The 22,292-nt window shown below is 41.5% G+C and overlaps 1 protein-coding gene across 1 annotated transcript in view; it reads left to right on the plus strand.

The window, feature by feature from the left end:
• The first annotated feature begins 11,928 nt into the window (after window positions 1–11,928).
• Window positions 11,929–22,292, plus strand: part of MRPS35 (mitochondrial ribosomal protein S35) — a 39,695-nt gene continuing 29,331 nt past the window's right edge. The window contains exons 1-5 of the mRNA XM_061582516.1: window positions 11,929–12,152; window positions 13,857–13,909; window positions 14,979–15,146; window positions 18,268–18,328; window positions 21,936–22,075. Of these exons, the coding sequence (XP_061438500.1) occupies window positions 12,029–12,152; window positions 13,857–13,909; window positions 14,979–15,146; window positions 18,268–18,328; window positions 21,936–22,075 (546 nt within the window). The 5' untranslated portion in view covers window positions 11,929–12,028. The remainder of the gene's footprint in view (window positions 12,153–13,856; window positions 13,910–14,978; window positions 15,147–18,267; window positions 18,329–21,935; window positions 22,076–22,292) is intronic.

Raw genomic sequence — 22,292 nt, forward strand, 5'->3', positions numbered from 1 at the left:
AGCAGGTGGAACAGCCTTAAAACACTTTTCAGTTTAGTTAGGTGCTGAGTGTTGGTACAATTGCAATGCTTAAGTGTCCGTAGTATCTTTGCAAGGGAAGAGGATGGGAAGAAGACTAGAGGTTGGCCATGCCCCTATGACAGCCTTTCCCAACCAGTGTGCATCCTGATGTTGTAGGACCACAACTCCCATCTTTCCTGACCATTGGCAATGCTGGCTGAGGCTGATGGGAGTTGTGGTCCAACAACATCTGGAGGCACACTGGTTGGGAAAGGCTGCTCTATGACCTCCTAGCAACCCTGCCAGGTCCAGTGACCACCAGCAACCACCAGAAATCCTCCCCCTTTATGTGAATGGAGGAGCAACTAGAACCAAGTCCATGTCTCTGGACAGATGCACAGAAGGTGTTGGTGAATGAATGAGAGACAGACATTGCCCAAGTGCATCATCCTCCCTCCTCCACAGATGGGGCCTTTGCTATCTGCATGGGGGATCCTCCTGTTGGAGAAGGGTTGTAATCACTGAGGCAATAGTCACCAATCCCATATCAGTTGCTGGGGGAGTGTGCAGCAGTTATTTTTTCTGCTCCAAACCAGTCTCTGTTCCTGTAAGGAAAAATGATTAAGTACTTTTCCAGGGTGGTTTAACAATCAGTCCCTTTTCCCAGGGAACTCTGGAAATTGTAGCTCTGTGAGTGGAGTCGGAGTCTGCTAACAACTCTCAGCACCCTTTACAAACTACAGTTCCCAGGATTCTTTGGGGGAAGCCATGATTTTAAAATGGTGTAATACTAGTGCTTTAAATGTATCATACAGTTGGGGACGTAGTGGCTTCAGTCCTACCTATGTGGCCGAATCCAGAGGGTAACATTGAGGCAGCGCCTTTTGGGCCCTTGGCCGTTATGCTATGCGATGTCACAAGACACTGTTTTATCTGCAGCGCTATTTAATACAAGTATGAAGCTGCTGAGAGCAGTCATTAGGAGTTTGGGGGGAAGGTGCCATCAGTATGCTGATGATACTCAGCTCTGTAACATCTGAATCAGGAGAGGCTGCGCAGGCCCTGGATCATTGCCTGGAGGCCTTAGTCGGCTGGATTAGGGACAATAAACTGAGTTTGAATCCTGGCAAGACAAAAGCACTGTGGTAAGTGATTCCTGCGTACCAAAAAAAATGGCCAATTGCCTGCTGTGGGCAGAACTGCACTCACTGTGAAATGCAAGTCTGGGAGTGCTTCTAGATCCAGCTCTGTCAAGGGAGTCCCAGGTGGCCTCAGAGGTTGGAAGGGCCTTTTATGAGCTTTGGCTGGTGCAACAGCTGCAGCTGTTCCTGGATCAAGATAGCTTGACCACAGTAGTGCAGGGCAGGCATTGGTAACTAAGACTGGATTACTGTGATATACTTTATGCATGTGGTGCTTGGTCTGAAAACTACTGTTAGTGCAGAATGCTGCACCATGATTTCTGACCGGAGTGAGACCCTGTCAGCATATTACATCCCTGTTTGAAGATTTGCACTGGCTGCTGATTTGTTACCGTGCCAAATGTACGGTGTTACTATTCCTATATAAAACTCACAACAGTTTGAGTCCAGTTTACTTGGAAGGATTAGTTTACCCCATATGTGCCTATTCAACCACTTTAAGTGCATTATGCTTGTTCTGTGCTTGTAAGGAATTGATCCTTCAGTATGGCAGCACCTACTCTTTGGAACCTCCTGTCCATTAATCTTAAGAAGGCCCCTTCACTGTACAGTATTGTTTTCAGAGCCTGATAAAACTTTTGTTTAAGTGAGCCTACCCAGGCATATAATTTTTAACATGTAATGTTATTATGTATCATTGTTTTAAAATTGTTGATTTTATTTATATTTTAATAAAAAATATACCAGCTTGTTTTTAATATTTGCTTTTGTTTTTTTAATTAATATTTTTTGTAAACCACTTACAGGTTTTCTATCAAGTAAGAGGTATATAAATTTTCTTTAAATAAATAAAAATGTAGTCAGCTGAATCTCACTTTTAAAATATCCTATCTTCTCTCAGGAGCCTAAATTCAATGCCTTCTAGTGAACCACACTTGTAGTAACCAGATTTAAGTTTATGCAATATGTTAATAACATTTTATTGTTTCCCAGTTTTATAGTTCATTGTGTCCATCAACTGCATGTTCTCAGAATAGGACAGGCTGGTAATCTGAAATTAAGTCATGAGTCTAATGTGTTTTTTTCATCAATGCAGTATGTTACAAAATCCATATTTCATCATTCTATCAATATAAATGACTGGAAAGAATGAATAAGTTGGTGTGTTGAAGACACTGTACACTTGTAATACTCAACGTTCTCCATTGAGCTACATAAAAGCAGGCAAGAATTACTGCTTGCAATATTAGGCCTATTCTTATCGAAGAGGTATCGGATGGCAGCAGTCGAAAGCTTTCAAACAATGAGACAATACAAATTCCTGTACGCTGAGCTTCAGCTGTTACTTGATCCCTTCCTTCAATTATAGTAAGTGTCCTAGCATTGTATTAGTAGGTTTGCTTCAAATGTTAGTAATGCACTGGAAAAGGATCCCTCACTCTTACCCCCATTCATAATGTGGAGGGAACAAACTATTGGCAAAAGTTGTACTTGAAGTGACTGATCAAAGTGAAATGATTGGTTTAGTAGACATGCTATACAGGAAATGTCTACTAAGAAGGGTTGGAAAGAAACTTGCATCTGCTCTACAAGCCAATATAAGGGGCCCAATTGTGTATGATTTCCCCATCTTACAGATAAAAAAACCCCACAGGTCACAATTTAGGGTTGCCAGGTCAGAAACATCCCAAACCCTGAGATTTCAGGGGCAGGCCCTAGTGATGTCACTGGGGCAGGTCGTAGTGATGTCACAGGGGCGGGCCCTAGTGATGTCATTAAGCATGATACATTAAGCATCAACCACAGTTGCTTGGAGCATACAATTCAAACAAAAACATTTCTCTGATTGGAAGTCAAGACATAAATCTTAGCTAAAAGATAGAGCTTAGGTAGGGAACATTTAATCTAGCCTACTTGCTTCTGCCAAGAAGGGTATAAGTGTCCTCAGGCCAGGCCAGTCACCAGAAGGCCACTCTTGGAAGAAAGGAGCCTAGTGTTGTAGAGATATTAGACAGGAACATTCTGGAGTAAAGATGGATGCCCCTGAAGGCTGCAATTCTAAACACACTTACTAAGCCCCATAGAACTCAACAGAACTTCTCAGTAATAATAATAATAATAATAATTAATTTAATTTATATGTCGCCTATCTGGCCGATGGCCACTCTAGGTGACGTACATGTAAACAATTGAAACACAGTACAATAAAACACAATAATACAATAATGCAGCAGCAAAAGCAATACTAAACAGGGTAAGAGGCATTTTAATCATAGCAGTTAACCCTCCCCGGAAATCCCAAAGGCCTGTTGAAAGAGCCAGGTCTTTAAGGCTTTACGGAATACATTAAGGGAAGAGGCGTGCCGTAGATCTTGTGGGAGGGAGTTCCAGAAGGTGGGGGCTGCCACTGAGAATGCCCTCTAGTTCCCGCCAATCTAGCTGTTTTTGTCGGCGGGATTGAGAGAAGGCCCTGTGTGGCTGATCGTGTCGGGCGGCATAATTGGTGGCGTTGAAGGCGCTCCTTTAGATAAACTGGGCCGGAACCGTATAGGGATTTAAAGGTTAATACCAACACCTTGAATTGGGCCCGGAAGACAACTGGAATCCAGTGTAGTTCCAACAACACTGGTGTGATGTGATCCCGGCGGCGACTATTCGTAAGTAGTCGAGCCGCCGCGTTTTGTATAAGTTGTAATTTCCAGTCCGTTTTTCAAGGGTAACCCCACGTAGAGCGCATTACAGTAATCCAATCGAGAGGTGACCAGGGCATGTACCACCAGTGGGAGCTGATGAACAGGAAGGTAGGGTTGCAGCCTTCGTATGAGGTGTAGTTGATACCAGGCTGCCCGGCTCACTGCCGAAATCTGAGCCTCCATGGACAGCCTGGAATCAAGTACAACCCCAAGGCTGCGGACCTGGTCCTTCAGGGATAGACTCACCCCGTTGAACTTCAGGTCGACATCTCCCAACCTTCTCTTGTCCCCCACAAGTAGTACCTCGGTCTTATCGGGGTTCAGCTTCAGCTTGTTCCTTCCCATCCATCCACTCACAGATTCCAGGCACTTGGACAAGGTCTCCACAGCCGACTCTGGTGAAGATTTAAACGAGAGATAGAGCTGAGTGTCATCTGCATATTGGTGACACTGCAGCCCAAATCTCCTAATGATTGTCCCCAGCGGCTTCATATAAATGTTAAATAGCATGGGAGAGAGGATAGAGCCCTGTGGCACACCACAATTGAGAGGCCAAGGGTCTGAAACCTCCTCCCCCAATGCTACCTGTTGATACCTATCGGAGAGAAAGGAACGGAACCACTGCAATACAGTACCTCCAATTCCCAATCCCTCCAGGCAATGTAAAAGGATACTGTGGTCGACAGTATCAAAAGCCGCTGAGAGATCGAGGAGGACAAGAAAGGTGAATTCTCCCCTATCTAATGCCCTCCTCATATCATCTACCAGAGCGACCAAGGCTGTTTCCGTTCCATGACCAGTCCTGAAACCCGATTGGTATGGATCCAAATAATCCGTTTCATCCAAGTGTGTTGACAACTGGTTGGCCACCACTCGCTCAATGACCTTGCCCAAGAATGGTAGGTTCGAAACTGGGTGAAAGTTATTGAAGACTTGGGGATCCAAGGAGGGCTTCTTTAAGATGGGCTTTACAATTGCCTCCTTGAAAGCTGATGGCATCACACCCTCTTGCAAGGATGCGTTTACCACCGCTTTAATCCCCATGCCCAGTTTCTCTCTGCAGCTCACAAGGAGCCACGATGGGCAAGGATCAGTTAGGCAAGTGGTAGGCTTCACAGTCGAAAGCACCTTGTCCACATCCTCAGAAGGGAGAAGTCGAAACCAATCCCAACTTACCGGCCTTCAGCTGGCCAACTCTGGTTCACTTACTGTATCCACAGCGCACGGGATCGAGCTCCATAAGTGTTCGATTTTATCGGCGAAGTGCTTTGCCAATATGTCACAGGAGGCCTTTGACTGTTCCAAGGGTTCTTGGGCAACTGGACCGACCAGGCTTCGAACCACCTGGAACAGCCTCCTGGGACAGCACTCCACAGACGCAATAGAGGCAGCAAAGAAAGCCTTCTTTCCTGCCCTTATTGCCACTTGGTAGGCAGCTAGTGCTGCTCTAACCTGTGTCCGGACATCTTCGGAGCGGGATTTCCGCCACCGGTGTTCTAGTCGTCTCACCTCCTGTCTCAGAGAACGCAACCGTGGTGTATACCACGGTGCTAACTGAGTTCTATTCAGGGGGAGAGGACGTTTTGGAGCCACCCGGTCTAATGCGCTGGTGATCCCATCATTCCACTCCCTCACCAGGGTTTCGACCGGGCGACCTTCAGCAGGTTCCAATTCCCCTAGCGCAGTTAGGAATCCATCCGGATCCATCAGGCGCCTAGGGCGGACCATTCTAATAGGTAGATATGGTTTTGATTGTGCTGTTGGTAAAACTTGACTAGGGATCCTCTACAAAGATATCCATATCCAAACAGGGTTGGCAACCCCCTGCCTGTATCTTTTAACATGGCTGCTCCAAACGTCTTTACAGATTTGACCCTCTACTTTGTGGGCAGCTATAACCTCACTTTGACAGCCAACCCAATTCCACTGAATAATAATTGAAAGAGATAAAACACAGGGTTTGGTCCACCTTCACAGACAGCAGCTTGGGAACAACAACAATTGCAGCCAAGCTGGCCAGTATGTGAATTCTCTTTTACTGTTGGGCAAGAAACAAACAGTCATGCAACCAACAAGGTGCATCATAAGTGGGTTTAAGGGGGTTGAGCTGAGCGCATGGGACCACTGTTGTTGCTTCTATGGATGTAAGGGAGTGAGGTTAAAGGTAAATGAAATGCAAACAGAGAAAGAAAAAAGACCCTGAGGATTTCCTAAATGCAAGACCATACCAACCCCAACAAAATTCCTATGGGTAAGGCAGAAAACTCAGCATCCCACAACCAGTCATGATTCATAACCAAAAACAAAAACTAAAAAACTCCTGTCAGCCACAGTCATAGAAATCCCCGTGCAGCACAACCTGACCTAGGGGCTACAGTTAGTGCAGAATGCTGTGGCACAATTGCTGACAAGAGTGAGACCCTATCAGCACATAATACCTTTGCACTGCTACCAGGCCACGTTCAAGGTGTGCTTTCCATATTACAGGTGCCACATAGTACTTGTTCTGCTCTTGTAAGAAATCAGTCCTTTAGTGTGGCAACATCTATGCTTTGGAACTCCTTACCTGTTGACATTAGGCAGACACTTTCATTTTACTCTTTTCAGCACCTGCTAAAAACATGTTTATGCAAGCCTACCCAGGCAGGTAGAAGCTATTGAGTTTTTTATCTGCTTTTAATTCATTGTTGGTTAATGGGCTTAGGGTATATAAATTATATATAAATTATATAAATTATATATAAATTATATAAATTAAATAAAATAAAATAAATAAATAAATTATTTTTGAACGTTTTTAAATACCTGTCTTTAACTGTTTTTGCCAATAATTTTATTGTTTTCCTTCTGTAAACCACTTTGAGATTTTTTACAATATAGTGGATCTGCATCATACTAACTCAGGCCATTTGGTACCATCTAGCTGAGTCCTGATGACATGGACTAGCATTGGCTCTTCAGGATTCCAGGCAATAGTCTTTTCCAGAGATTGGATTTTGGACCTTCACATGGAAAGCATGTCCCCTACCACTGAACTATAGCCCTTCCCCTGTTTAAAAAAACATATTTTAAAATTGTTCTTTTCAATTCTGTAATGAATGCACATCATACTGAGGGCAGATCCACACCATTCATTTAAAGCACATTGAACACGCATTTGAAGCACATGAATTACACCACAGAAACATGGGAACTGTAGTTTGTTAAGGGTGGTGGAAACTATCACTGTGAGGGGAAAACTATACTTCCCAGGATTCTTTGAGGGAAGTCATATACTTTAAATGCAAACTGGATGTGCTTTAAATGTATTGTGTGGATCTACTTGATAAATGTTGCCTGCATGTAAATCATTTTAATTACTTTTTAAAATGGAAATCAGCTATAAAGTTTACTGAGTAACCATGGGCTACTCGCCATCTCTCAGCCTATCTGCCCCTCAGGATGAAAACAACTAAAGGGGAACCATGAACACTCCAAGGAAGAAGGGCACAAAATGTAGAGGAATTATTATTATTATTATTATTATTATTATTATTATTATTCAATTTATAGACCACTTACTATCTAAAAGCTCTCAAAGCGGTTTACAACAGAATACACAAGGTACAATACATATCAAGTTAATTTACAAAGCAAAATATATAAACAATATCCATATACAGAAACAGAAACATGAATGAAACCTTAATCTTTAAACAACTAGTTTAAATAGTCTCAGACTTTCAAGGAAAATACGGCTGTGTTACATAACAACATAAGAACATAAGAAGAGCCTGCTGGATCAGGCCAGTGGCCCATCTAGTCCAGCATCCTGTTCTCACAGTGGCCAACCAGGTGCCTGGGGGAAGCCCACAAGCAGGACCCGAGAGCAAGAACACTCTCCCCTCCTAAGGCTTCCGGCAACTGGTTTTCAGAAGCATGCTGCCTCTGACTAGGGTGGCAGAGCACAGCCATCATGGCTAGTAGCCATTGATAGCCCTGTCCTCCATGAATTTGTCTAATCTTCTTTTAAAGCCGTCCAAGCTGGTGGCCATTACTGCATCTTGTGGGAGCAAATTCCATAGTTTAACTATGCGCTGAGTAAAGAAGTACTTCCTTTTGTCTGTTCTGAATCTTCCAACATTCAGCTTCTTTGAATGTCCACGAGTTCTAGTATTATGAGAGAGGGAGAAGAACTTTTCTCTATCCACTTTCTCAATGCCATGCATAATTTTATACACTTCTATCATGTCTCCTCTGACCCGCCTTTTCTCTAAACTAAAAAGCCCCAAATGCTGCAACCTTTCCTCGTAAGGGAGTCGCTCCATCCCCTTGATCATTCTGGTTGCCCTCTTCTGAACCTTTTCCAACTCTAGAATATCTTTTTTGAGATGAGGCGACCAGAACTGTACACAGTATTCCAAATGCGGCCGCACCATAGATTTATACAACGGCATTATGATATCGGCTGTTTTATTTTCAATACCTTTCCTAATTATTGCTAGCATGGAATTTGCCTTTTTCACAGCTGCCGCACACTGGGTCGACATTTTCATCGTGCTGTCCACTACAACCCCGAGGTCTCTCTCCTGGTTGGTCACTGCCAGTTCAGACCCCATGATCGTATATGTGAAATTAAGATTGTTTGCTCCAATATGCATAATTTTACACTTGTTTATATTGAATTGCATTTGCCATTTTTCTGCCCATTCACTCAGTTTGGAGAGGTCTTTTTGGAGCTCTTCGCAATCCCTTTTTGTTTTAACAACCCTGAACAATTTAGTGTCGTCAGCAAACTTGGCCACTTCACTGCTCACTCCTAATTCTAGGTCATTAATGAACAAGTTGAAAAGTACAGGTCCCAATACCGATTCTTGAGGGACTCCACTTTCTACAGCCCTCCATTGGGAGAACTGTCCGTTTATTCCTACTCTCTGCTTTCTGCTTCTTAACCATTTCCTTATCCACAAGAGGACCTCTCCTCTTATTCCATGACTGCTAAGCTTCCTCAGAAGCCTTTGGTGAGGTACCTTGTCAAACGCTTTTTGAAAGTCTAAGTACACTATGTCCACTGGATCACCTCTATCTAATGCAAAGCAAGGATTAAAGGGAGTCACAAAAAGCTTTTTACATATTTGAAATGTTCTGCTAGAGAATTAAGAGTTACTGAATATATATTTAAAGGTTTGGGGTTAATCATGTTTAAAATGTACTGTATGTCAACAATGGTTTCAAAGTTTCCCATTTTCAAATGAAATACCAAAACATCAGAATTACAACTCAAGGCATTAAAATTATCACTATTTTAAAAGTGTTTTCAGGATCATCAACAGCTTTCCTATGAACAGAGATGTCAACACAGATGCATAGTTTTACCATATTGGCCTGCACTCTCTTGCCATTCCTGGAACCCTTTTCATAGATATATTCTCTAGCTTGATTAGATCCCACAAAGCTGATGGCTTTGATATCAGGATGGTCACAAATATACAACCATTGTGTGAAATCAGATACTTATTGGGACATAGTATGAAGAAATATTTAAGCATGACTGTCAAAGATGTTTATTATTTATACAACCTGTAAAGATATTTATAGAGCAATCCCACATTTGTTTACTCAGAAGCAAGTCCAAATGTATTCAGTGGTGCTTACTCAAATAGGGAAGTGTGCACATGACTGCAACCTTGAGTGAAAAGGAACTTCATTCACCCAACCCAAAATTCAGAATCATAACACTTTATGCTGTTTTGCAACTGTTTATACTTGCTTTTATAGTTATTGGATTTTAAAGGGATTTATTCCTTATTGTGAGCTGCCTTGGTTTCCAATCACCAATCCCACCTCACAGGGTTGTTGGAAAGGCTACACACACACATACACACACACACGAAATGTAAAAATACATACACCCCATATAATAGTTTATTGTCAAAACCAGTTGGTCATTGCAGAACTTTTTTAAAAAAAAACCAGTATTAGTTTCCTAAATAATAAAAGATGTGATACCTAAGTAAGCCCTGACATTGCTTTAAAAAATAAGATTGGAGGAGAAGAGAAAGATTTACAACACAAAAGTCACATTAATTTACAGCACAATTTTAACCTTGTCTACTCAAAAGTAAGTCCTATTGAATTCAGTGGGGTTTACTCCGCATATGTGGGATTAGCATTGCAGCTTTACTCCCAGAGAAGCAAGTATTGGATTAAAGCTTCATATTGGGAAGGTTTTTCAAAACACTGCCCTCTTCAACTTGTTTGACTCCTGAACACAAGAGAAAAAACACTGAAAGCTACATACTCAATTTATGAGATTTTCAGATAAAGAGGAAAAAGCAACAGTTTTCTGGCCTTGCAATGTAGTCTAGGCACTGCCTGGAGGTCAACAAATCACAATCCTGACTTCACGTATTGGCTACAAAACTGAAAGAAACTGGCAACCAAGAGGTCTTCTGTATCTTTAAAAGTTGTGCAGGGGGAAGGGAGAATTCCACCTTGTGGTTTTTCCCATTACAGTGTTGCAAGAACACCTGCACTTGGCTGACTTTCTTCTCCTAAAGATACAGGATCAGACTCAGGCCCTGAGCCTGGCAACCCTAGCTGACATCACCAGTGATATTAGCTGATGGATAGATGGGTGCAGTTTGGAGAAAATGGTCTGAAGGACAGTGATTGGCCCATGGGATTGAGGTTCCTTACCCTCCTCATATATATGAAGCATTTGGGACTGGGAGTGGTCATTAGGAGATCTGGAGTGAGGTATTATGGTATCAGTATGCTTATGATACCCAACTCTATGACTCTGTAACATCTGGTTTGGGAATGGCTGTGTGGGGCCTGGATCAGTGCTGGATTCAGTGGTGGGCTGCATAAGAGCTAATAAAGTGAGTCTGAATCCTGGCAATAATGAGGGTGTGTAGGTGAGTGGTTCTCAGGTCTGGGAAGTTGGTTAGCTACCTGCTCTGGATGGGGTCACACTCTCCTTGAAGGAGCATGTGTGTCATATGGGGGTGCTCCTAGATCCAGCTGTTACTGGAGGAACCAGTGTCCTTGGTGGCTAGGAGTGCCTTTTACCAACTTTGACTGGTAAGATACCTACAGCCATTCCTGGATCAGGATAGCTTGACCACATTCATCCATGTACTGGTAACTTCAAGGTTGGTCTACTATAATATGGTCTATGCAGGGCAACCCTTGAGGTTGGTCTACAGGCTGCAGCTAATCCAGAATGTGGCAGTTAGGTTGTTTGTGGGAGCAAACCACTGTCAGCACATAATACCTTGTTTGTGAGATTTGCATTGGCTGCCACTCCGCTACTGGATCAAGTTCAAGGGTTTGGTACTATCATATTAGGCACTATACAGCTCTGGACCAGGTTACTTGAGAGACCCCCTTATTTCTTTAAATTTACATCCCACCCTTTCTCCCAAAGGAGCCCAGGATGACAAACAAGCATTAAAATGCAAAAAAAATATTAAAAACAATTCCAGTGTAGATGCAGACTGGGAAAGATCTCTTCTCTAATAGACTTATCCCAGTACTTTTTGTAGGGGTTTCTCCTGAAAATCCTCCCAAAATCAGAAGCCTGCTCCACAGTAACTAAGAGCAGGATTTTCAGTGACTACCCGTTGTGTGGAACAGCATCTTTGTAGGGGTACAGCAGGAGCCCAGTATCTGTACTTTCTAGAAACAATGGAAAAAAAATTTTTCTTTCAACAAGCTTTTCATTAAAAGGCCTTAGGTGTTTGTATTGTTTTTGAACCTGTCTTTAGTTGTTATACTGTTGTTAAAACTATTTTAGCTGTTTTAATGAAATATTTGTAAATCGCCTTGGGACAAATGTAAAAAGTGACTCATAGCATTCAATAAGATTATTATTTCTGGCTGTTGACCTGAATTGTCAATGGACTTTAGAAATAACGAGGAGGAAACTTAGGTTGCAATCCAATACACAGTTACCTGGGAGTAAGTCCCATTGAATCCAATGGAGTTTATTTTTGAGTAGACGTACTAGATTGCACCGTAAGCGCTGGTGAGCAAAGCTAATTCTCAGTTAAGAGATGCGCCCGCCAGCCTAAAATGACAAGAGTGCACGTTTGAATACAACTACGCATGCGCCGATCTAGATGCGTCACAGCGGCGGGTGAAAGAGAAGCGACGGTTCTTGCTCTCGGGCATCGTAGACTGACGTGATTGCTCTGCGCTGCTGCGAATATGGTGGCCGCCTGTGGAAATATTTCGGGTCTCAGTGCACTGCTACAAGGGCGCCTTTTTTGGCTAAATCGGATCTCTGTTTACTACTCAACCGCCCTGAAGGTCGACAGTGGCCGGAACAAAGGTACGGTGTTGGAGGTCCCCCTCTTTTGTCGCCGTTTTCTTTCCCGTCGTGGAAACCCTAAAGGACTCTTACAACCTGCTTACTCGATAGTGAATAGATAGGGTTGAGCACGTGCCCATCTTCCATGGAAACAACGCCCGTTGGATTCCATGGGATTTGCTAGTAGTATGCCTAGATTAAAGCTGCTGTATCCTGATGAACATAACATATATGGGTCTGCAGTCCCATATATATATATCTGCTTGGGAGTAAGCCCCTTAAAAGGAATAACAAGGCTTTCTTTCACGTCAACGTGTTGAGGTAGTCGCATCTATTTCAATGGGACTTACTCCCAACCTACCATGCCTAGGCTTGCAGTATCATTCAGTACCTGAGGTAAGTTCTACATTTCAATAAGGCTTACTCTCTAGTAGCACTGCAAACCTGGCCACGCTTAAAAGGGAATAAGTCCTGCTGAAATAAATGGGATATACTTAAGAGTAAATATGCCCAACTGATGCTTCCCTGTTAAAACAAACCAATTTCTCACTAGCAATAAGGCTTACTGCCTGTACCCAAGCAAGGGTAAATGACAACTCCTTCCATCAGTATGTGCTATTCTTCAGTAAAAATAACATGGACAAGTTTCACAGAATTCAGTGCAATGTGATTGCAAGTAAATGTGTAGGATCACAGCCTTAATTTTATCATCTCTATCTGCAAGCTTCAAAATATGTAAGAATGGAAAGGAAAGGGAGGGAGATAATAGGGGAGTTGAGGCTTATTGAGCAAGAATTTAGCTTCATGGATGATACACGTTACTGAAGATGTTTTTTAAAAAGACCTTTAAAGGAAGACAGATGAAATCCAGAGGAAGATAATTCCAAGCAGAACAGGTAGGTGGTAATGTAGATGAACAGAAGTTGAAGTATAACGCTAGATCTAGAAGCATGGGATCAAGCAGTTACATAAGCAAAATCATTACTAAATGACAAGACTGTGAAAGAACATAAAAGCCTGCTAGATCAGATCAAAGTCCATCTAGTCCAACATCCTGTTCAAAAAATCCACTACTAAGAGCAACAGTGTCTTGAAATAAAAGTTCCTCTTAGCCATCATGGTAAAGTTATTGTAGTAGACATCTATTACTTAAATCGTTCATATCCTTGTTTGTAAACACTGGCTTACCTGGTTTTGATCCCAGCTTTTGTGTGATTTTACACACAATATGTGAAAAAAGGATGCCAGTGCTCAAACTGCTGTGGAAGCCTTTTTTCTTCATCAAGGTGATATGGGGAGGCAAAAAGGACTCTACACATGAGGAGACTGTACTTCAGTTGTTAATGAGGGATTTGCCCCAATATTGAAAATGGATTTTGGAACCGAGTCTTGGCACAGCTTAGACGGTGTAGATCCTTTCAGTGTGCTCATATTCTATGGTAAGGGGAGAGACTATGCCTCGTTTAGGAATGCCTTGCCCCAGCCCCTATTATATTGCTTCTGTGTCTGATTGTAAGTAATAATATTGGTGATGCTCAAATTTCAGCAGATTATGGTGTTGTGTTGCCAAAATCTTATCTGTGCCTTCCTATCTACTATGAAGGGTTTTTTTACACCATAAGCTGTTGATGGTTTAAACTTTAAATAGAGTTTTAAAGTTTCTTACAGCTTGCTTTTTGAATGATAAAGGCATGTATTCTGCTGAAGTATACTCTTACATTATAGGTGCATCAGTACGAGGAGGAAGGGCCTCTCAAAATGGTAAATCCCGGAGAGAGGTAAGGAGCTCAGGATGCATGTGGGTCACATAATTTTTTAACCGTATAGAATCTTGTTCAAGTTGAGTATGTCCACAACTGTTACTGATCCTAAATAAGAAACCCTGAAATTAAAACTTTGTGAAAGGATTAGGACTTTAGCAAAAAAAATTCTCACAAGGGGATGAGGATCCATGGCTATACTGATATGAAATAGGTTTAAATCTGTAGTGGTGTCGTGCTCATTTTAGGCTTCCAACTAACAAAGATGTACTTCTGAATGTTAGTTACTTGTGATGTAGCAAGATTACAAAATTAAGCCATTGAATAGTTCAGAAAAGGTTCTCCAGAAAGTAGTTGGTATCAGTTCTTGTTCAAACATGGTCAAACAACAGCTTAAAAAAGAATGTAATGAAGGTGTGAATTGCTTTGACCTTGGTTATATAATAATAATAATAATTTAATTTGTGGGTCGCCTATCTGGCCAATGGCCACTCTAGGCGACGTACAATTTAACAACAATACATTACATCATAATAGAATACATCATAAAATACAATAAAACAATAAAACAGTTCCAGTACAGAGTAGTAGGCTATTCGTCGTAAAAATTTAACCCTCCCCGTAAGTCCCAAAGGCCTGTCTGAAGAGCCAGGTCTTCAAAGCTTGGCGGAATACATTCAGGGAAGGGGCATGTCGAAGGTCATACGGGAGGGAGTTCCAGAGAGTGGGGGCCGCCACTGAAAATGCCCTCTCTCTTGTCCCCGCCAACCTAGCTGTTTTAGTTGGCGGGACTGAGAGAAGGCCCTGTGTGGCTGATCTTGTTGGGCGGCATGGTTGGTGGCGCTGGAGGCACTCCATCAGATAAACTGTTTAGTTCAGAGCTAATAACTAGTCCAAGGCTATGTATTGACCTCTACGGCTGAACAGGAGTTTGAGCCAAGATCACTCCAATCAGAGTCTAAAACCCATGTGTTATATAAGGGGAGTACTAGACCATCTCAGACCTGACATATGTGAAAGCAGGTTTTCTGTGATAAAAATTTAGATCTGTTGCATATTTTAAAACTTTATTTTTAACTCTCATTAGAATGGAATTCCCAGGACTGTGAAGATGGAGGTTGATCAGGACTGGACCAATGTGTACCCAGCTGCAGCTGCTTTTAAACCTTCCTCTGTGCCCCTTCCTGTTCGGATGGGCTACCCGGTGAAAAGGGGTGTACCTCTAGAAAAAGAAGGGAACTTGGAACTCTTAAAGGTAAGGTTGTATGCTGCTACTTTAAAGACACTTTTTTTCAATATAGAATGTAGTTGCAGGAAACTGATGTGGTACAGTGTAGTCTGGCACTTTCTACACAAGTTGCAAGGATAAAATAATTAGCAGTTTTCTCCTAAACAGTTTGATTCTAAGACCCTGACTTGTTTTTGATGAATTCAGAGGGCCTTGAGAACATGACACAGAACAAAGTATCTCTTATTTATTAATTAAATTTCTATTCAGCCCTTCTAATCAAAGGAGCCCAGGGTGGCAAACATACAAAGTGGTAAAACATACAATTAAAATAAAACATATGTAAGCCATTTCTATCTGAAGGAGCGCCTTCAGTATCGTCAGGGATGCTGCTCAACAAGATCAGCCTCAGAAGACCTTCTCTCGATCCCACCAGTTAAAACAGCTAGACTGGTGAGGACTAGAGAGAGGGCCTTCTCAATAGTGGCCCCCACCCTATGGAACTCTCTCTCAAATGATCTCCGCCATGCCCCTTCTATGATAAGCTTCCGCCGGGCCTTGAAGACCTGACTCTTCAGTCAGGTTTTTGGGGTGGGTTAGGTTTCTTATTGTTATGGTTTTAAATTTTAATGTTTTAATGTATTGTTTTATCTTGTACGTCGCCCAGAGTGGCTGGACAACCAGCCAGATGGGCGACTAATAAATTAAATAAATAAATAAAAATTTCAAAACGTTAAGGACATCTAAAAACATTTTTAACAGTGATAATGAACTAAGTGTTATTAAATGTAATACAGTAGAGCAGGGTGGGCAGATTTGAGGATTGTGACAGCTCCTTTGCTTTTCTACTTGAACCCATAGGTCCACCATTTGAAACCAGGTGCAAAATAATGACTCAACTGGGTGAACATACACAAAGAATTAAGGGCCAGGATGCCTCTGAGTACTTACGTAGCCTAGGAATGTGTGACCACTAACACAACCAAGTTCACAAGTCCTTTCACGCAAAAATCCACTCCTATTTTTTTCCTAGATGTTCGTTTTTAGCAATCCAATTTAGGGGGATCAGAGAGTCAGAACTGGAAGTGGACTGTAAGGCACTGAGTCCAACCCCCTGCTCAATGCAGGAATCCAAATTAAAACATTCTGGTCATCCTTGCATTAGGCTATAAATAGAATGCTTGTTTCTCCACACCGTTAAGATAACAGCAAGCCTGCTCTAAGGATTAGCATTGGCTTGGATAAGGGACAGTCGCTTCTAGGCAATTGTTATCCAGCTCTTCAGCTAAAAAAAGATGCCCAGAGTGTCTTACAAATTGCTGAAAGAAGACAGTACCTCCCCTCAGGCTTACATTTAAAAAAAAAAAAAACTGATAGAAATTGGGAGAAGGAAGAAAGGAGTGAACAGGGGTTCAAGTTCATAGTTACAACTTCTAATAGCTAGCTGGGATGGAAAAGTTCAAGGTGAGGAGGAGCCAAAAGCTTCTGGTTTTTCAGCAGCTCAGATGGAGCCCTCCGTCCCGCTTTCTCCCTCTCCTCAGCTGCAACCTAATATTCTGGCTTCTGCCAGGTGACAGTTGATGGAGGGAGGAGCCCACCTCCTCAGCAAAGCTTCCGGTGTCCCTGTATCCTTGTACCAATGCTAGAAAGGGGTAGAGGGTAGACAGATGTTTCTAATTCTCCTTAGGTGGCTATAAGATGGTTTATAAGATGTTCTGCCTGTATGTCAGGTAAGAATGTCTATATATATTCAATTTCTATCCCACCCTTCCTCCCAAAGGAGCCCCGGGCATCAAAAAGTTAAAGCAATACAATTTAAAATACAATAAAAACATTTCAAGGCAATTTAAAAACCATCTCAATTTTTTTAAAGCAATTACATACTCTTACAGTTTTCCAAGTTGCCATGGCTGGTATTGTTTCAGCCATCAAATGTCTAGGTAAATAAGAATGCTTTTTAATCTTGCCTGAAAGTCAGTGATGAGACAGGTGCACTTCACTACGGAGGGCATTCCACAAACAGGGAACCACCACTGAGAAGGCCCTATCAACTAGGCTCAGTGCCAGCTGGCCAGCAGCGAGAGGCAGCACCACCAACATAATTGTAGAACAGCTGCCTTCCATGGCAATCTTTAACTGTACGTCAGTCCTCAAAATAATGCAGCCTAGTTTCTTTTTACTATAACTAAGGCTTGCAAAGAATACATGTCTACTCAGAAATAAACTCCATTGGGTTCAATGGGAACTACTCCCAGGTAAGTGTGTATTGGATTGCAGCGTACAACTCAGTTCAGGTCATGGTTTAAAGTGGTTTGTCTGCTTTTGTTTTCCATTGGCTCAAGACTCTTGTCTTCAGGCACAGTGGCCTTTGAAGCTATAGCTATAGTATATCCATCCATGAAAAACTATATTTAAGCTTTCTAAACCATGGTTAGGCATGATACCTGAATTGAGCCTTAGATGGTTTCAGTAATCAATATACAAGACAAAAACAAAACTAAAAATATTAGAAGAAATGCATATTGGAATAAGTTCATACCCTCAAATCTCAGAATCTCCACAGCAGTTAACTGAAAAGGTCTCAGATGTCTTTTCCTGAGGCTGGAAGCCTTTTTAGCAAAACAGGCTACTCTCCAAGTCATGTAAGTTCCTTGTAATATAAAGCTTTTTTTTTTCACTTCCCAATACTTCACCTTCCTTAAAAAGGACTTCAAATAGTGTTCTATAATATTAGTATAAAGCTGGCATTCAGTAATTTGAGGGAGGGGGATATTCCAGTGCTGCTGAGTCACAAATACATACTCTATCTTGGACTGGTGTGTCCCCAAAGCTTAATAGTTGAACTATTCATTCCATCTGTTCAAAACAGTTCAGTGAAAACTTTCTGGTATTATATTTTTAATGAAAATTACAACTGTTTTTCATATTAATGCACCTTTTGCACCTGCTAACTCATGTATGAAACTTGAAGAAAGCAGTAATGTTAAATGTAATCCTACATATGGATTCACTGTTATTATACAGTTAAGAGGGCTGTTAAAAGCAAGTCCATATAAGTCCAGTATTTAGAAATACTGAATGAATCCTTTGCCATCATTTAGGTGTTTTAAATTATAGGCTAAATCTAATAAGCTGCATCTAATTTCAGATCCCCAATTTTTTGCATCTGACACCAGTTGCCATCAGGAAGCATTGTGCTGCTCTAAAAGGCAAGTTTCAGATTTCCCCCCCTTAATGCTGTTTATGGAGAAGAGAGAAGGGAGAGGCCAGCAAATCCACCTGTACATCCCTCCCTAGGAGCCTTACTGACCTTGGGGCATGTGCGTTTTGTCAGGACTGGTAAGGGAAGAGGAACATGAGTTGTGGCTTATTGCCAGTCTTTTTCTTTTATGTCTGTTTTTTTGCTCTGTTGCTACTATGGACAAGGGTTGGGGTGCTTGTGGACGATGTTTCGTACCAGTCAGGTTGAGAGCTTGGCTGGGGTGGAGAGTGGAGGTGGAAAGTGTTAAGTTGCTCAAAAGCCACAGAGTGAGTGTCTGCTGGTACAGAGTGGGGCAGTCTTTGTGTGAGAGATTGGGGGGGGGAAAGGCTGCCATCAGTGAAAAGTGGAGTTCTTGCTAACCCTAACCCATTAATTGTTTAATATGTTTCAATGTCCTGTGTTGTTGTTGCTCTACTAGGCATTTAGTTAAATTGAAAACTTTACTTTTTGTCCCCATTGTAGTTTTGCTTGCTTGCCTTATGACAGAATTGTTAATTTGTATACTGGGCCTGTTCATATGATTTTGTATGTTTTGTATTTTTTTCTGTTTATCTTATTTTGTTCTCTGCTCTGGGATTGAAATTATTCATTGAAGAGCAGGCTACAAATACTGTAAATAAAATATAGAGATGGAAGGCAATACTGTGTACTCAGCACTTGAGCTCTGTTAAACAAAGAGGTGAAGGTCAGGAACTTGTAAACCACCTAGCACTTTACAATTATAAAGAAGCCTTAAATGGTTAATGGACACAGCTTGTATTTAACTGTGAGTTGCTTGACTTGAGAACCATCAAGATCTATAGTTACTAACAAATTTGTGTCAGGATGTATAAGTCTTCCTTCACATGTAGCTGCAGTAACATGGGAGCCATCATGGTGTCATCCAGTTCAGTTGTGGGCTGTATATGAACGATGCAACTCTGTGAGTCTTTTCTACTTGATTGACAGCTTGGAGCAAGGTAGGAAAGATGTAGGCAGTTGGTCCTACCCATATGGTTGTGACGTTCAAACACGGAATTAAAGGAAAGCAGCTTCCACATCATTGCAGCTACAAGTGAAGATGACATGAAATTCATGCCATATTGCTGGATGCTGGTGGGCAAGCTAACAAAAGCTTGTATGTGCAGCTCTGCCCGCTCCATAAGCAGTTCAACCACTCAAGTTAAAAGATTCTAAAGGCTATCAATTCTCTGATGAAAACTCTGTCTCCAAGGTTAACAAATGCAAAGTAATCAGCATGTAGGGTAATGTTCTTGGAATAAGCCTGCAGAGGATGGTTAGAGCAGGGGTGGCCAAACTTTGGACCAGAAGACACATTTCAAATTTTGAGAGAGTGCTAGGGGCACCAGTCACAAAATGGCTGCCGGGGGGGGCGGGTCGGGACAGAAAGTAACTTATAGGGACTACCTGATCTCAGTGAACCCAGGCCAAGAAAGATGCATCCTGATTGCTAGGGGAAAACGAAGGGCAAACTATAGAGATTCCAAGAGCTTGGGTGGGAAGAACAAAACAGCATCTCTTTAGGACCCAAGGGATTCCTATCGCCTGATGTCCAAAAACCGCACATCAGTCACAGCTCTGACTTCACTCATTGGCTAATAACACTGACAGGCAGGAGCAACCAGGCTGGATTATTTCACGGACATTGCTTAGAAGGGTACTTGCACATTTTGCTCCACAACTTTCATTCTAGGAGGGCTAGAGACTTACCTCTTTTAAAAAAAATGAAAGCTTGGATTCTGGACCACCTGCTGGGGGCACCGCTGAAGGCCTTCACGGGCACCATGGCAGTGACCACCTGGATTAGAGTGTCCAGGGGTTCTCAAGTCAGACATGGGGTCATGTCCAACATGAACTGTTTTGTGTAGGAATTGTACACTGGTGAAAAAGCATTAATGAGAGAATTGGGGCTGATAAAAAAATCAGTGATTGAAAAAAAATGATTTTTAATTGAAATTGGATTTTAAAATTTTCTTAAAACAATTAATTTAAAAAGAGCCTAGGTCAAAGATATACCAATGAATACTAATTATACAACTTCTAATTATATTCAATTAATATGTTAACAGCAGCTTATGGAGATGGGAGATAACTTGATCAGTCCTATTCTGCAGGTGGTGCACATGAAGTGCACTCCCTCTCAAGGCCTTGCCTGTCTCCAAGTGCAAAGATAAAGGTCAATAAATAGAGAATTTGGGGAGATAGGGGAGATCTGAACAAGGAGGAGACCGCTGAAGTGGTAATCCAGCTCTTAGCAGTAACCTCTTCTGCAGGTGTAGAAAGAATTTATTCTTCTTTTGGACTAATTCATTGTAAATTGAGAAATAAGTTGGGAACTGAAAAAGCAGGAAAGCTTGCGTTTCTTTTCCAGACAGTGAACAAGAAAAAAGTGAAGAAGACCGAGTTAAATGTACCACCCAATATTTTAAGTTTCTCATGTTGACTTGATTGAAATTGCCTAAATTTTATTTTTTTAAAGAACTTTTCATTTATCTAACAACTGAAATAATTAACCATGCAAAAATCCATGTGCCTAACTAGAAGATTAAACAACCTTATTAGTACAATTTGAAAGCTTGTTTGGTGGTGGTGATTCTGGCACATCATGACAAAAATATCATGATTAATTCAACAGTTGGATCTGGTTCATCTCCTGAATGAATTTACAGGTTAATTTGCTTTAGTACTAAAATGACCAAATTATCATCCCATTTTTGATGAAAATTAATCTGAAAACAATTTAGAATAATTGCTTCGTGTGTACCTACCTTCTAATGAAACCTACATCTCTGAATATGTATGAAGGTTTTATTAAACAATAATGTACTTTTACTAAAAATGATTAAATAGAATCTCCCTCACTAGTGATTTAAACTGATTTAAATCATTAAAATTGAGTCCTTCAGAAAAGTGATTTAAATCAATTTGATTTAAATCAAATCAACCCTTGAGAGAATACTGTAGCGTTGGTATGGCTCTCTGGATGTTGCTGGACTATAATTGCTCATCATGCCTGACCATTGGTCACACTGGCTGGGGCTGATGGGAGTTGGAATCCAGTAACTTCTGGAAGGCCACATGTTTCCCATCCCTGCTTTACAGAAAGAGTATTCTGCAATAGAGGTGAGATTCGAACCAGGGAGGTAATCCCTTAGCCATTATGCTACACCACCTCTTACCACCTCTCTTTTTTTAGTCCTTCCCACATTTCTCTGGCAACTGGGTCCACTAGTTTCATGCATTGACGTTTTGACACTTCATTGAGTGACATGGAGTAGCAATGTTCACATTGCCAGTGCAATATGGTTAAACACTAGAAAGCAGGTAAAATAATTTATAATCTACAAAAATAAATTAAAAAATAAGTGGTAAAGACATGTGGGGCAGAGCTGTGGAGTTTTAGCGACCCTGCAGGCATTACTTACTTTTCAATCTTTCCATGTACCTCTGGCTGGTGTATTCACATGTCGCATTCCTCCCTGAAGTTATTAAAACGTTTGCTGTGAGTCGCAGTTGCTGTCGCTATGATCTTACTCCCATTGCTGACTTTTCAGGCTTCTGCACAGAGTGGCCAGCTGTCCTGGATAATGATGAGAAATGTTTGCAGCACTTTCCCATTGAAGTTGACACAGTAGACTACATTTCAGCAGGCCCATCTGTTCGTAATCCTAAAGCAAGAGTGGTGACCCTAAGAGTAAGTAAATTGCAGAAGACGCTTGGTTTTTAATATTGGACTCTTAAAATGAGTTCATTTGGTTTGATTGCAAGGCAGGCAAAAATAAACAATGAGTGATTCACTGCTAGTTCTACTCAGAGTAGATCCATTGAAGTTAATAGACATGGTTAACTAAGTTCATTAATTTCATTGGGTCTACTCTGAGTAGGACTTATTTGGATACAACCTGCTGGTA

The sequence above is a fragment of the Rhineura floridana genome, chromosome 8 (assembly GCF_030035675.1).
Source record: "Rhineura floridana isolate rRhiFlo1 chromosome 8, rRhiFlo1.hap2, whole genome shotgun sequence".
Taxonomy (NCBI): domain Eukaryota; kingdom Metazoa; phylum Chordata; class Lepidosauria; order Squamata; family Rhineuridae; genus Rhineura; species Rhineura floridana.